Source organism: Alligator sinensis, unplaced genomic scaffold (assembly GCF_000455745.1).
Source record: "Alligator sinensis unplaced genomic scaffold, ASM45574v1 scaffold648_1, whole genome shotgun sequence".
Classification (NCBI taxonomy): Eukaryota; Metazoa; Chordata; order Crocodylia; family Alligatoridae; genus Alligator; species Alligator sinensis.
This window is the reverse complement of record NW_005842353.1, coordinates 981,335-995,882: the sequence shown is the minus strand read 5'-3', so window position 1 is coordinate 995,882 and position 14,548 is coordinate 981,335. Positions and strand designations below refer to the sequence as shown.

The 14,548-nt window shown below is 38.7% G+C and overlaps 2 protein-coding genes across 2 annotated transcripts in view; one reads left to right on the top strand and one right to left on the bottom strand.

Annotated features, from left to right (window-relative positions):
• Positions 1-7,273, top strand: part of RAB5A (RAB5A, member RAS oncogene family) — a 12,817-nt gene extending 5,544 nt beyond the window's left edge. The window contains exons 4-5 of the mRNA XM_006029052.2: positions 437-530; positions 5,796-7,273. Coding sequence (XP_006029114.1) covers positions 437-530; positions 5,796-5,911 — 210 coding nt within the window. The 3' untranslated portion in view covers positions 5,912-7,273. The remainder of the gene's footprint in view (positions 1-436; positions 531-5,795) is intronic.
• Positions 7,274-7,413: 140 nt separating this feature from the next.
• PP2D1 (protein phosphatase 2C like domain containing 1) lies at positions 7,414-14,132 on the bottom strand. Its single transcript, XM_006029056.3, has 2 exons — positions 12,912-14,132; positions 7,414-8,408 (listed from the first exon to the last, which is right to left on the bottom strand). The coding sequence occupies exons 1-2, from the start codon at positions 13,933-13,935 to the stop codon at positions 7,435-7,437; spliced, it is 1,998 nt and encodes a 665-aa protein (XP_006029118.1). The 5' UTR covers positions 13,936-14,132; the 3' UTR covers positions 7,414-7,434.
• Between the last annotated feature and the right edge of the window lie 416 nt (positions 14,133-14,548).

Sequence of the window (14,548 nt, the reverse complement as noted above, 5' to 3'; positions counted from 1 at the left end):
AGGAATACCTTTGGTATGTTAAAGATGATTATAAAGGCAGGCCATTTTCTGAGTATGTCTGTTGCCAAAATAATCAGTTCTTCATAGGACATGATGCAAAGCTTACCAGTATTTTTATCTTGTTCAGATTATCTGAATCAAATTATTTTGGTCAGACTAGACCTTTAGTTTCAGTTGGCTTTTTAATGGATTTAAAGAGAGAGCCTCTCTCTGAGCAAACCAGTGGCAGAATATTATTTCAGATTTGCTTATGATCTCCTCTGCTGATTATTTGCTTGCACACCCTATAATTTTGGTGTTGCTAGTGATCTTTCCTTCTTTCATAATTTTGTCTGCAAATCTGTCTGAAATACCTTGGATGTGATAAGACCAGCACATAAACTAAATTGCAGAATTAAAAAAATCATGTATTTCTGTTTTAATATGTAACTTTCAGGAAGCACAGGCTTATGCAGATGACAACAGCTTATTGTTCATGGAGACATCTGCTAAAACATCTATGAATGTAAATGAAATATTCATGGCAATTGGTAAGTAATAAGACTATTACCCAGCTCTTTTCTTCTTGTTACTTGAATTGTCTCCCCCTCTGTGGCTCTCAGCTTCACTGGGAACTTGTGTTACAGCTCTTTTTTTTTTTTTAATCTAAAATTGGACAAACTTATTGGGAGCGCAGATGTACGGGCTTCATCTTTTGCACCAAAAATTACCCCATTACCACTCTCAGAATAAGAATTCCTGTATCACTTCTGAACCCAGGAGTTGTACATAGCAACCTTAACTTATTCCCATTGTGTAACTATTCTGGTTCAATTCTGTTTTAAGATTACAACAAAATGAGTAAAAATACAAAATGTACTATATATTGAAAGAGCTCTTTCTTATGGTCACATGGATAGAAAATACTTTGACTTACTGCCTCCTAAAAGCAAGTCGTCTTACAAGGATTTTTTTCTTTAAAATGAGTCAGATGGTCTTGAGTTTTTGAAAGAACACTGACAAACCCTTTACAATTGAGACACATGGGGCTGGAAACGTGCCTTCTGATGTTTCTACAGAGATTAAAATACGTTGGGCTTTACTAGAGGCAAATAGTAGTACTAAATGAGGCTGGGAATGTTGACTTTGCACTGAAAGGAGGATAAAGAATTGAAACATCTGGAATGTTCTAATTTTCACTAAATATGCCCTAAATGTATTAATTCTATATGCAGCAACCCAAGCTCCAGGAAATGTTGCAAAAGACAAGACAAATGGGTATCTGGTTTCAGTATCCATGTTGAATAAAAAGCGGAAAGACCATGTTTGATTTAAAAGCAGATTGTTTAAAAACAACTTAAAATACTAGTAGTCTCCCAGAAACTTCTGGGGCCCTCTGAAAGTAAAAGTCACAATTGTTATTCTAGTCATAAACCTAATTTGATTTTTTTTTTTTTTTTTTTTTTTTTTTATAACGGAATAATTACAGAATTGAAATGGAATGCAAACAGGATTGGTTCAGATTGTGTAGCTTTAGCAGCCTCGGACCTTAATCTATATATATAAGGGCTTAGTCCATCTGTCAGTGTGCCCATCTGTCTTTAACGCTCTTGGGGGGGCACAGCTCCTGCCAGTGCTGTGTCAAGAATGCCTGTCAAGGATGATGGGCAGGGATGGAGTGCTACCACCCCATGCCACCGTATCCTCCAAGGAGCGGGGGAGGAGTGGGGAAGTTTGCACACGGTGGCTTCCGCTGCCCCGCGCTGCCATCACTCCACATCTGGCCACATACAAGTTTCCTCTCCGCCATCCCTCCCAGCTTCTGGGAAGCAGGGGAAGTGGAGGTAGCGCCAGATGCAGAGCGATGGCAGCGTGGGGTGGTGGTGGCGGTGGCGGCCGTATGCAAGTTTTCCCCCCCTCCCCCGGCCTCCTGGGAGGCGGCTCTGCAGGGTGGTGGTGCTCCACTCTCTCCTCTCCAGCCCCCTGTCATTCTTGGTGAGCAATTCGCTAGTCAAAATATAAAATTACTGCCATACTGAATGTCTGACTAATTGTTTGTACAAAGGTAAATACATAAGGGTACACATTAGTGTTATATCTCCATCATATTCTTCATGCACTAATCTCATGAAACTCTTAAATACCTGAAAATTCTCAAATATACGTTCTATTCACAGCAGTGAAATTTACATCTATCGTTGCGGATTGGCGTTAGTGAAACAGAAAGCAAAAAAAAGCAAGCATGATTACTTAAACATCCAAAATTGCTAAATCTGTGTTTAAAGCCCAGCAATAGTCCTGCTGTGAAATACTAATAAAAAATATCAAGTAGCTATATCGATGTGACAGTTCTGCATTTCTTATTACAATAAGCTCAGATTGGGCACGTCTACACGAGACGCTGACTGCACGGTAGTATTAGGCTACTGTGCAGTGGTGTCACAAAGATGTTTGCCAGTGATACTGTGAAGTAACTCTGCTTATTGTACATTTTATTTAGTACTTGTTACTGCACATTTATTTAGTACTTGTATAAACTACTGTGCAGTAGCATCTCCTGTAGAGGCACTCAGTGTCTAGTTTTAAATATCATGGTTTCTCATAAATAGCAACATAGCTATTTCTTGTATATTAAAGTCAAATGTTCTTAATTTTGTGTTATCTTCTCCTTTCTGTTTAACAGAAACAGGTGCACAGGTGATCTAGAACATACTCAGCTATAGTAAATAATGTATAAAAATTTGCCAGGGCTTATACTTACAGATGGTCTATCATTTAATGTGCGTTATTTCACAGTAATTAAAGGTCTTACAAATCTATGAGGCAAAAATATAATCTACAGCTTCATGATAAGTATTTGAAACAACCCTAAATTTGTTGCGGAAATGCCAAGTCGCAGCCGTAGTGAATTTTTTAAAATAAATTTTAATGACATGCTCTTAAATACAGGCTCTCCCTGTATTTAATGTAAATGTAGCAAAATAATTTACTATTTTCCTTAGCACCCATTACTGTAATACCTGCACATAGTATCTTGGTGTTCTTGTTCATACAGACTTTCTCATATGCATTCACGTATCAAAATTCAGTCATTAAGAAGTATTCCTGAAATAGACCAGTATATAGCTAAGACATAAAAATAAGTAGTGAGTTGGCCTCCTGTACTCATTGAATTGAATCCTTTTGAGAACTGCATGAACATGTGTTAGTTTTTCAATTTCCCTTATTCCTCAGAATAACAAAGCAGTTAAGAAATCTTTTTGGCTTAAATAAAAAAAAAAAAAGGGGGAAAAGTCACAGTGTTCCTGAAATAGACCAGTATATAGCTAAGACATAAAAATAAGTAGTGAGTTGGCCTCCTGTACTCATTGAATTGAATCCTTTTGAGAACTGCATGAACATGTGTTAGTTTTTCAATTTCCCTTATTCCTCAGAATAACAAAGCAGTTAAGAAATCTTTTTGGCTTAAATAAAAAAAAAAAAAGGGGGAAAAGTCACAGTGAACTGCAAAATGGCCACTTCAGACCTGCCTGGCTCTGACTAATACAAAGAGCTAGCTGCACAAAGATGCACTAAAGAAGAATATAAAAGGGAGATAACAGAAATGTAATAGGGACCTTGCAGTTACAAAGTGTGGTGGAAGGGAGATGCATTGGAGTCTCCTTGCACTGTCTTGAACAGCAAAATCCTGTAGTTCTCTTTACTAAGTTCAACTACTTACTGGTACATAGCTGTTTCTTTCTCATATTTTTATAATATTGTCTACTAATGCATTTGTCCATTTTTCCTTTGGGAGAAATCATGATGCTTCACCAGCCACCTTGCTGATGTGTAGACATGCAAAGCAAACTGTGGGATGGAAATAGTTATCAGACCCTGGGTTAGTGCAAGAGTTTCATCAGAGAAATAATAGAAAGTTAGGGTTGGAAGGGACCTCAGGAGGTCACCTAGTCCAACCGCCTGCTCAAAGCAGACCAGGCCCAACTAGGTCATCCCAGCCAAGGCTTTGTCTAGCCGGGTCTTGAAAACCTCCAAAGATGGAGATTCCACTGCCTCTCTGAGTAACTTGTTCCAGTGTTTTACTATCCTGCTACTGTGAAAATTCTTCCTAATGTCTAACCTAAACTTCCCTTGCTGCAACTTGAAACCATTGCTCCTTGTTTTGTTATCTGCCACCACTGGGAACAGTGTAGCTCCATCCTCTTTTGAACCCCCATTCAGGTACTTGGAAGCTGCTATTAAATCCCCCCTCAGTCTTCTCTTGTCTAGACTAAATAAGCCCAGTTCCCTCAGCCTCTCCTCAGAAGTCATGTCCTTCAGCCCCTCACCATTGTTGTCACCCTCCGCTGGACTCTCTCCAGTTTGTCCACATCCTTTCGGGGGTGGAGGGGGGGCAGCAAAACTGAACACACTACTCCAGATGTGACCTCATCAGTGCTGAACAGAGAGAAATAATCACTTCCCTTGACTTACTGGCAACACACCTACCATTGTAGCCCAGGATGCCTTTAGCCTTCTTGGCAACAAGGGCACACTGCTGGCTCATATTCAGCTTCTTGTCCACTGTAACCCCCAGGTCCTTTTCTGCAGAGCTGCTGCCCAGCCAGTCAGCCCCCAGCTTGTACTGGTGCATGGGATTGTTCTGTCCTAAGTGCAGGACTTTGCACATGTCCTTGTTGAACCTCATGAGATTTCTTTTGGCCCAATCCACCAATTTGTCAAGGTCACTCTGAATCCTAGCCCTACCCTCCAGCATACCTGCTACTTCCCACACCCCCAGCATATATGCTAGCTCCACCCCCCCCCACCCCCCCGTTTGGCATCATCTGCAGACTTGCTGAGGGTGCACTCTGTCATTTTCCAAATAGTTGATAAAGACATTGAACAAAACCGGCTCCAGGAAACTGCCCCAGTTTCCCATAGCAAGGCGCAAGGTTGTCCTGTAAAATCCCTTCTCCTGTTCCTCTGTATTGAGAACTGACTCCTCCAGCAGAAGACTGGTAGGAACTACTGTACAGGAAGGTGAAGAATTGTTAAGTTATTTTGGCTGCAAAATTCTCCTTTTTCAGTCCGGATTTATAGAGGCATTTACACTACCGAAGGACAAATGTCAATTAACAAACTTAAGAATACTATAAGGAATGGGCAGCTCGGGTGAGATGGGATAACTAGAACAAGAGCTAAGGGCTGCTTATTTGTGTATGCAAATGCATAGCCTGGCTAGGTGGCAGTTGGAAATGTATCAGTTCCCTTCTTTCTTTTGATAAGATCTGTGTGGTTATGGCCAGTTTCTTATATGTTGTATTCCTACCTCCTCTCATTTCCTTTCTTACAGTTGATCACTTTTCAGAGCAGTGCTGTGTTTTTTGTTTGGAGATTGTCTAGCATACTGTGGCTTTTGTAAACAAAAGTTCTCTGGCAGCTTGTTCTGCTAGAACAAGTTCTCTGGCAGCACACACATGACCTATCTCCATTGACTTAATTCCTTGGAGAAAAAGAGGAACACCTACATGAACCAAGCCCTTTGGTGAGGGCTAAAGTCACTAATCACTGTGATTGTTGGATGTTTTGGGCTATTTCAAAAGAGATTTTGTCACATTTGTGTAGGAAGTGATGGCTTTTAAGGTGGTCATAAGTGGTTTTAATCCTGCTCAGACATTGAAGCCTAATCATCAGATGGCTTGTCGAGCTGCTATTCTGTTGGTAAATATATATTTTAGAACGAGTACACCACCTGAATATTTGTTTACTAAGTCATTTTGCAAGTCCAAGCCTGAATAATAACTTTTGCTTACTCTTTCTTGTTAATCTTGTAGCTAAAAAATTGCCAAAGAATGAACCACAAAATGCAGGAGCCAACTCTGCCAGAGGAAGAGGAGTAGATCTTACTGAACCCACACAACCAACCAAGAGTCAATGTTGTAGTAACTAAACCTTCAGTTGCTTTAAACCGTCTCAAATATTCTTCTGCTTCCTAACTGTTAATAACAATGGAATTGGAGTGTTTAACCCTGTCCAATACAACTTCCAAAACAAAGAAGAGACTTATGACATAGTCAAGTTTCTAATACAGAGTTTTGTTTTGACCTTAATTTTTAACATGCATGTATCACTGGCTGTAATGTTTCAGCAATAGAGGTGGGGGAAAAGGAAGCTGAATAAACTTGTTTCAGTTGCAAGATTTTTAAAATATCACTTGCCATTAGGGATAAAGAAGAACTGCTTTTATTGACCTAATCAACTAGTTTCTCCACATCCAGGTATTGATGGTTATTATTATATAATGAATAGAATTGGAACTCTTCAAACTTATTTGTGCTTTAAAAAAAACTTTCTAGAAACAGGGTCTAAAGTTACTTTAAGCTTATTCACAGTATTCATGCAGCCAGTTGCTTTGGTAGATATCTCCTGGTTAATTATACATTCCACGTTTTAATAATTTAACTACAAACAATACTGGCAGCATTAACAAGTCTAAGATTCTCATGCTTGCAGAAAACCAGATTTTGAGTTGTTACACTGTATGTAAATTATAGTCTATCCAGTTATTTAAAGGAAAATAGTGGTAAATCAAGTTCAACTCCATTTTTATCTGTTTAGAAGAGACAAACCAATGAATCAGCTTCACAGAACTAGGATTTTTTTCTACAAACCATAAGAGCTCTCCAAGTAAAACCAAGACAAACTAGGTGTCTGTGATTTCTTTCTTGTTTTTGATCATTGCTGGCCATTGCAGTTTGTTTTTCCCTTAAGGAAAGAAACCTAGTTGGTGCACTAACAATCATGTACATTCAACTTGATTTTAAATTTGGATATTAATGTACTGTAAATAGGGTACTCTGCATTGTAGTCTACATTTGTTTAATACTTTCTGTAATATTTAAGAGTTGCTTAAAAGTATACAAATGTACAGTTACTTAAAGCTAACGTTTTGTCCCTAATCTAAGGGGGTTCTAAGTTCTTCCTTTATGGCCAGAACAGTAATAAATGATGCTCTTGTACCTGTAACATAAGTACTGCTGTCTGTCAGTAATGAACTTTGCAACTTTTGTTTTCCAAAGTCCATTTTATTTTGATCTGTCCAGTATATTGCACTAATTCTTTTAGTTTATTTTCATTATATGAAATCTACCAAGTGTGTCTGAAGAGATAGTCTATTTAAATGTTGATCTGGTAGCAGAAATTTACCTGTGCAGATTGTAAATTTGGGCTTAGCAAGGAAAATGACAGTTCACCAGTGTTTAGTTTTATATTGAGGTGCTCAGGTTTGAATAAAGTGGTATAAAACAGGAAAGTAGTGTGACTAGTGTTTATTGCATTTCATAACTTTGTAGCTAGTGCATTCACACAGTTGTATATGAGATGTAGGGATGTTTACGAGTAAATTTACATGACATTTGCCAAATTCAGGCTTATTATACACACGGTGCTACTCTACTAAGCATGTGGTATATGTTATATGCTAATATAATTGGGTATCTTGTCACATCCATTCAGAAGTACAACTAAAATAGTAATGTTTTCTCTAGAACCTGCTGCTAGCGCAGTCTTTACCAGTTGTTTGCTAATATAATTTGCTGCATTCTCATAGAAGGTCTCAGAGTTATTTCTTCTTCGTCCTGCCGTTTGTGAGTGTGATTCACGATTGTTAGACGCACCTACTTCTGTAACATCTTCCAGCTTTTCCACTACTTCAAAATGTTCTTGAGTGATGGAGCCTAACTGGATTATTTCTGTGTTTTGTGAACATGGTCTGTGATTATCAGAGAGACACACTTCTGTATCACGTTGTTTTCTATGGTCATCTAGTTCATGCTCTTTTTCCAAACTCTCTCTGAAACCTGGCTGCAGTTTGTCTTCGTTTTGCAAATGTCTACTGTTGTTAGACAAGTGCGAACTTGCATCATTTTGTTTTGAACTGTCTTCAGATTGATTCAGAAAAACATTTATATTAAAATATAGTAAGTTGACTTCTTCCATTAGGTCATTAATGCCTTTTGAATCATTCACGTCATCCACAGTGGGAACCATTGAGTCCTGCTGTTTACACACAGAAAACTCTAGCTCAGCATGTTTGTACATTTCCAAATAATAGGTGAACATTGTTAATGTTAATTTAACCACTTCACTTTTATCCAAAACTTCCCAAAGCCCATTAGAAGCTAAAATGAGGAATTGACATGAATCATCTACAGGAATAGAGGTCGTATGAGGTACAGGAATAATGGATTTTTTCAACTTTGGGTCTCCATGATGTCCAAGGCCACGAGTAGCTCTGATGAGTCCTTCTACTAGTCCTTTGGGTTCATTTGTACTGATGTTCCCACCATTTTGAAGGATACGTGTTCTCTCAGTTAAATTTGAAGTGCTGTGCTCTTTGGTAAGGCAGTAGCCTTTTCCATGTTTGCATAAGACTGCATGTACATTACCTAAAATTAAAATATTGCATTTCATGATTGAACAGAAATTCGTAATAAACAGTGTTGCTGATAGGTCAGTCACAGTAATGAGTCTTATTTGGTGACATGAATCTGGACTAGACATTCTGGGGTCCCTCCTATTGTGTGTAAGTCATGTCATGCATGTCATTTTTATCTAGTTACTAATCTCCATTTTAAAACTACTTTTGTTTTGCTTTTTTCCCATCGTGATAGACTCTTTCAAAATCTCACCAGCCTTGTTAAAAACCTATTCTTGGACTGATACTTTGTGTTGTCCTTTTTACATAGCTTTTGTGTAGCTTATGTTATGATGTACACTGACATGTATCCTTAAGCTATCTACTATGAATGGTCTCAAGTTAGCTTTGGAAGGCATGCATACTTTCCAAATAAACCTGGCTTTAAAAGCTATTAAGTTTTTAAATTTGATTTAAATTATAAATATTTTGCCAAGAATATAATATGTTCCAAATTACCTGTTAATACTATACCCCATCTTACAGTTTCAAAGGGAGGTAGTCAAGTATTAATGAATACACTGATTTTTCTAGTGTGATATAGAAGGACATTCAAAGGCAATTGAGAAGGAAGTTGAATTTATAGAAGAGAAAATGTAATTGTGTTAGCATTTCTTATTCAAATCAGAATATGCTTGTTAGTGAAAAAGACTTTAAAAACATAGGCTTTAAAAATTGTAGAACACCAACGCAGGAAATGTAAATTAAAGCTACAGAAAGTGACTGACTTGATTTTAATTTGTAATTTACTATGGTATTTTAGCACTATGTAATGTGTGTTTCATATACAGACTGGGATAGTATGAATAGGTTAACTTAGGCCCCCTCTATATGTTACAGATATTGTGCAATTAACTGGTTAATTGCATAGTTGCCTTGAGACCAGCTACACGTGAAAGTACCTATCATGCCATAAAATAGTGCTTCTGGTGCTGAGAGATCTCAGCTGCTGCAGTCTTCCAGCTTGGGGGCTTTTCCCACCCATGGGGCTGGAAGGTCACAGCTGCCGTGATCTCCCAGCCTCAGGGGTGTGTGAAACCTGGCGCTAGGAGAGCCCCTCCTGCCCCAGCTGCAGGAGCTTGCTTCTTGCTGGTACAGGGGGAGCCTGGGATCGGGCTCCCCCTGCACCAGCAATAAGGTACAATGGGATCTAATGTGAGTACCTCCTGTCATGGACATGTGTGGCGTGGTAGGAGGTGCAACTGTGTGGATCATGCGTTAGATCCCCTTGTGCCTTTACCTGCATATGTGGAGGGTCCTTTAGGAACAGTACAGTTCTAGCATTTGCTTTTGACCAGGGCTGGCCAACCTGCAGCACTACTACTACAAGTGATATGGGCTGTCTCTGTGGCACATGACATACGGAGGGGACAGACAGCATAGTAACAGATAGGGCAGGGACTAGAAAACAAAACATCAAATCAAGCAAGGAACAGAAAGGTAAGCAGCAAATTGCATAAGGGAATGGTATGGTACTGGGGGATAGTGCAGCACTGCCCCACACTTGTGGATATAACAACATTGGTTGTTATGTTGCTTTTTAACTTTTAAAGTATTTTTTTAAATTTTATTTAATAACATGCATTCCTTTGCAAGATCTAAATTACTTTCTCCTTATGCTGGCATAAGGATTTTCAGCTGCAGAGATCAACTTGTTACAATAAAATATAAATTATTTTTTTTAACAATGCAAATTAGAACAACATAGCTAGAACTGGGTGGTTTTCAGGAAAACAGTAACTTTTGGTGATTTTTATGAAAGGGACAAGAGAAGCCTCTCATCTTAAGACCTTCAAGGACCTGCCTATTTTATTAGTTCCATTGAAAGGTCCAACAGAATTTCACCCTGGTGAGGGTTGTCTTGTGTCTCTTCCTGGATTAATATCCTGCTTTTTTTTTTTGGTATTTGAGTAGACTCAGGTTTCTGGCAATGGAACTGAACTTTATCCTTGTTATTAGATTGCCTCATGGGAATTGGTGTGTGGCCTTTGCCTTAGCAACTAGAAAACAGTGGCTAGACTGGGTTGGAAGATACCTATAAAAGTTCCTGTATAGATCAGACTTGCAAACAGGATCTGGGGAGGTAAAGGATCTGTTGTTCGAGCAGTTTTGGCTCTGCAGTATTAACACATCTAAAAGGGAGGGGGATTCAATTCTTCCCATATCAACAGAATTTCAAAGCAGAACTCTAATGCAGATGGGAGGGAGCAAAGGAAGTGTTAAAGCAGCAGTAGTGTTATGAATGCTGTGTTCTCCAAAGCTGGGTGGGTCATTCATGTGGGGGAGTTAAAATGCGTAGCTGGTCCCTTTGATGGCACCAATGTCAGTTTTGGCTACACACATTTGTGGACATTCTGTTTCAGTTGATCACCCTCTGCCTCAAAAGCTTGTGCACTTCGCATGTAGCAAAGCAATGCATAGACTTCTAGAAACATTAGCACAAAGCTTTCAAGTGTTAATCTCCAGCCATCTACAGTGTGTCAACTTCAGACATGTTCAGTAAATATTTGAGGAAATACTTGAGGAAAATAAGATAGTGATGTTAAAGTTTTGTAGGCTGTGTACAGGCAGCACTCACATTTGAAATACAACTTAGCATGACATATTAATGTGAAGTCTACCTGTGATGGTATGTTAAATAAGGTTTCTCAAATTTTGAATGGGTGGGTTTTATTTTAAGGCCACCTTGTAAGCGGTAAAGCTTTTGATGATTTCTTCATATTTGTGGGGATGCATAAGAATATCAGCTTCTGATGGTAAATAAAGAGAAGCTACAGTAGACTGAATTATTTCTAGCATGTCTGCTAATGTAGCACAGTTGTGAGACCTGTGACATCCCTTTATAACTGCATTAGACTTTACCTGAGAATTGCATGATAGCTTTGATAGTGTCACAAAAAACATCTGTTGGATTTAAGCTTCAAACCACTGCATTTTTCCTGCTACCTCAAATTCATATCTGTTACTCCACTTTTGTAAGGTGATGCACAAGTTGCTTTGTGGGTGTAAGGATGCATATGACCAGTATGTAGGGAGGGGGAGCTTTACTTGAAAGCTGTTATAATTTGATTTTCCAACATGGCTTATTAGGGTGAGTAAAAAGTGAAATATATTTTATAAACTGCAATTATTCATGGCCTTTTATTCCCAAAAGGATTGGTCCAAATTGGAGCCCTGCTTCATGTAGCTACATTTGACTTGGACAGCGGAGTTAATATATTGAGTCCAGGCTGCAGCTTGGGCTGTGGGGGAGGAGAGGAGAAGATATGAGCAGGGCATAGAAGTACAGGTAGTGCTGCAGCTAAGGAACACTGTTACCAAAGAACAGAATCTTCCCAAATTTATTACGTTCAGGCCACAATGCAAGCTCCTTATCCAGTAAAAGGAGTGACAGATTAGTGTCTGCTAGCCAAGAAAATGTTGGAAATGGACTTTTTTATCTGTATGTCTACATTGCAGCAAAAAGTGTGACAGCAGTTTGTGCATATACACCCAAGCTAACTTGAACGTGCAAGCATGGGTATTGATAAGGAAAATTGCAGCAGTGCGGAACAAAGTATAGGCCAGCTGCCTGAATATTTCTCAGATTCCCAAATGGGTCTGCAGGCCACACTGAGTTCTGCTACTTAAAAGTATGCTCTTCAAAACTAGCTTAGGTACATCTGTAAAACTAGTGACAGTCTGCAGAGAGGAATTATATTGAATTAAAGTCCCATTTCACTTGTGGCTGCAATATAATTTGCAGTCTTAAAATCAGTGCCTTTTGCTATAACGACAGGAACATTAGCAATGCAAAGAGATGATTATATAATGTGGTCTGACAGGCCATTCTCTGACATACGAATACTTGTTTGGTAGAGTGAAAAGATGGATATGTGATCAGAGTAATGTATTTAGATGTTTAAAATGATGCAGGAATGTTTCTTACAACATTCCGAAACAAAAATGATTGCATATAATTTTCATGTCAAAATTATTTTTTGTCTTTATTTTTTTGGGGTCATTCAACTCAGGTATGCAATCTGGTTTGTCCCCTATGAAAGCTTGGACACATCTGCAAAGTAAAATGCCTTGCCTGTAATCACAATGGGGTCTTGTTACACAAAGGGATTTTACCTGGAGGAAATGGGAAGCCTCCAGGTAAGTTTAATGGGAGGGAGAAGTGAAAATGTATTATTTTCTGTTTGCAATGTATGTGTTTATCACTATGGCAGTCAGAAGACAAGAATAAGAGTAGTGAAAACAGAATCAGAACAGGGTAGAGCTTCCTTTTTAAAAGAAGTACTTCAGTATGAAAATAATCTCTTAATGTTTCAAAAGTTTGGGGTTAGTCCTACTCAAATGGAAACAATAGACCAAGAGAAGAAAGGACTATTCAAAGCAGATTTCCTTCATGCAATACTGAAAACATCCAAGGCAACTAGTGGTGGAAGCACAAGGGAGAAAGGAAAAAAAAACTCAGTAATTTACATACCAGTATTAGCCACATGTAATATGCCACCATCACTTCTGGATGAATCCATTGAATAGTTGCTGTTGCTGTTTTGGGGCAACTTTGCCTTGTCTTGTTTCTTGATGCAGCCTGGCTTTCCATTGTTGACTCTTTCCAATAAACAGGTGACAGCTGTACAGCCACTCCAGCGAACTTTGGAAACTTCATTCCTTCCCAGCTGTAAAAGTCTGTCCATTCTCCAGAATGCCTTGACATATGCTTTGTGAATCCATTCGTAGGTGTTTGTGCTGGCAGTGTTACCAATCTGTGTTTCACCAAAGAAAATTTTCTCCTGTTCCCTATAATTCTCCTTGATTACTGTGGAAAAAGAGTTTAGAATGGTTTGCTCATCTTCATGCACTTCATAGGAGGAATCGGCTTGAGAAAGTTGGTCAAGAAATAAAAGTGGAAGTTCAGTTGAAACCGTTTCAGCAGCAGACGTGCCATGCCATCCATCAAGCACACCCAAAAAACATCTATCTGATTTCTTTCCATAGTTATCTACCACAACAAATGTGTCTTCCATATCTGGCCTCCACACAGCATTTTTATCTTGACAGACTGCTAAAGCTTTTATTAGAGAATTTCTGACTGTAGGATACCTACAACTGTTGACAATATTATCAGTATCATAATATGATGAACACTTTGACCTATCTTTAAGTAGCTCAAATGAATAATCAATCTTCTGCTTCTCTCTTTCACTGTACTGAGAAGACTTGAGCAGTCTTCTGATTAGTTTCCATCTCCTAGTTAAAAGTGTTTTTGTGTCTATCTCTGACCATGGGTGACTAAAACCCAGAACCATGAGGGCTTTGTGCTCTTTTTTATGATGATGAAGATGACTTGGGTATATTGTTTGTTGACATGTTGAACACAGAACTGGAATATCTTCAGAATCTACTTTCCCAGGCACGGTAGTGACCTTGACATGATCTTCCTCCTCTTCATAAAATTGAAAGTTGGAGGTCTTTGATTTTCTTTGCAACTTTGTTTCCCCTGTCATTCTATAAAATAAATCGACGGTTACTAAGATAATATAAACTTTTAAAACTGACTAAAACCAAGTAATAGAGTCTTCAACTATATTCTCTCTGAGCTGAGTGGGTTTTTTTTTCAATGTCTTGTTGTTGCCTCATTATTTGATATATGGCCCCATGCCTTATTACTGTACACTGTTAAACCCTAAATACAGAACTTTTTCTGTAATACAACAGTATGTATTTTATTAATACACATTTTTCATAGTAATAAAGGAGGTAGTACTTCATAGTTGAGGAAGAGAGCCACAGGGGCTTTCATAAAATCATTGAAAATTAGGGTTGGAAGGGATCTCAGGAGGTTATATAATCTAACCCCTTGCTCATAGCCGGGCCATCCCCAAATGGATCATCCCAGTCAAGGTTTTGTCTAGCCAGGTCTTAAAAACCACCAAGGATGGAGTGTCCACAACCACTCTGGGTAAGCTGTTCCACTGCTTTACTACTTTCCTCCTGAGAGTGTTTTTCCTAATACCCAACCTCCATCCTCTTTGGAAACACCCTTCAGGAAGTTGAAGGCTGCTATTAAATTCCTCCCCCCCTTCTCTTCTCCAGACTAAATAAGTCCAGTTCCCTCAG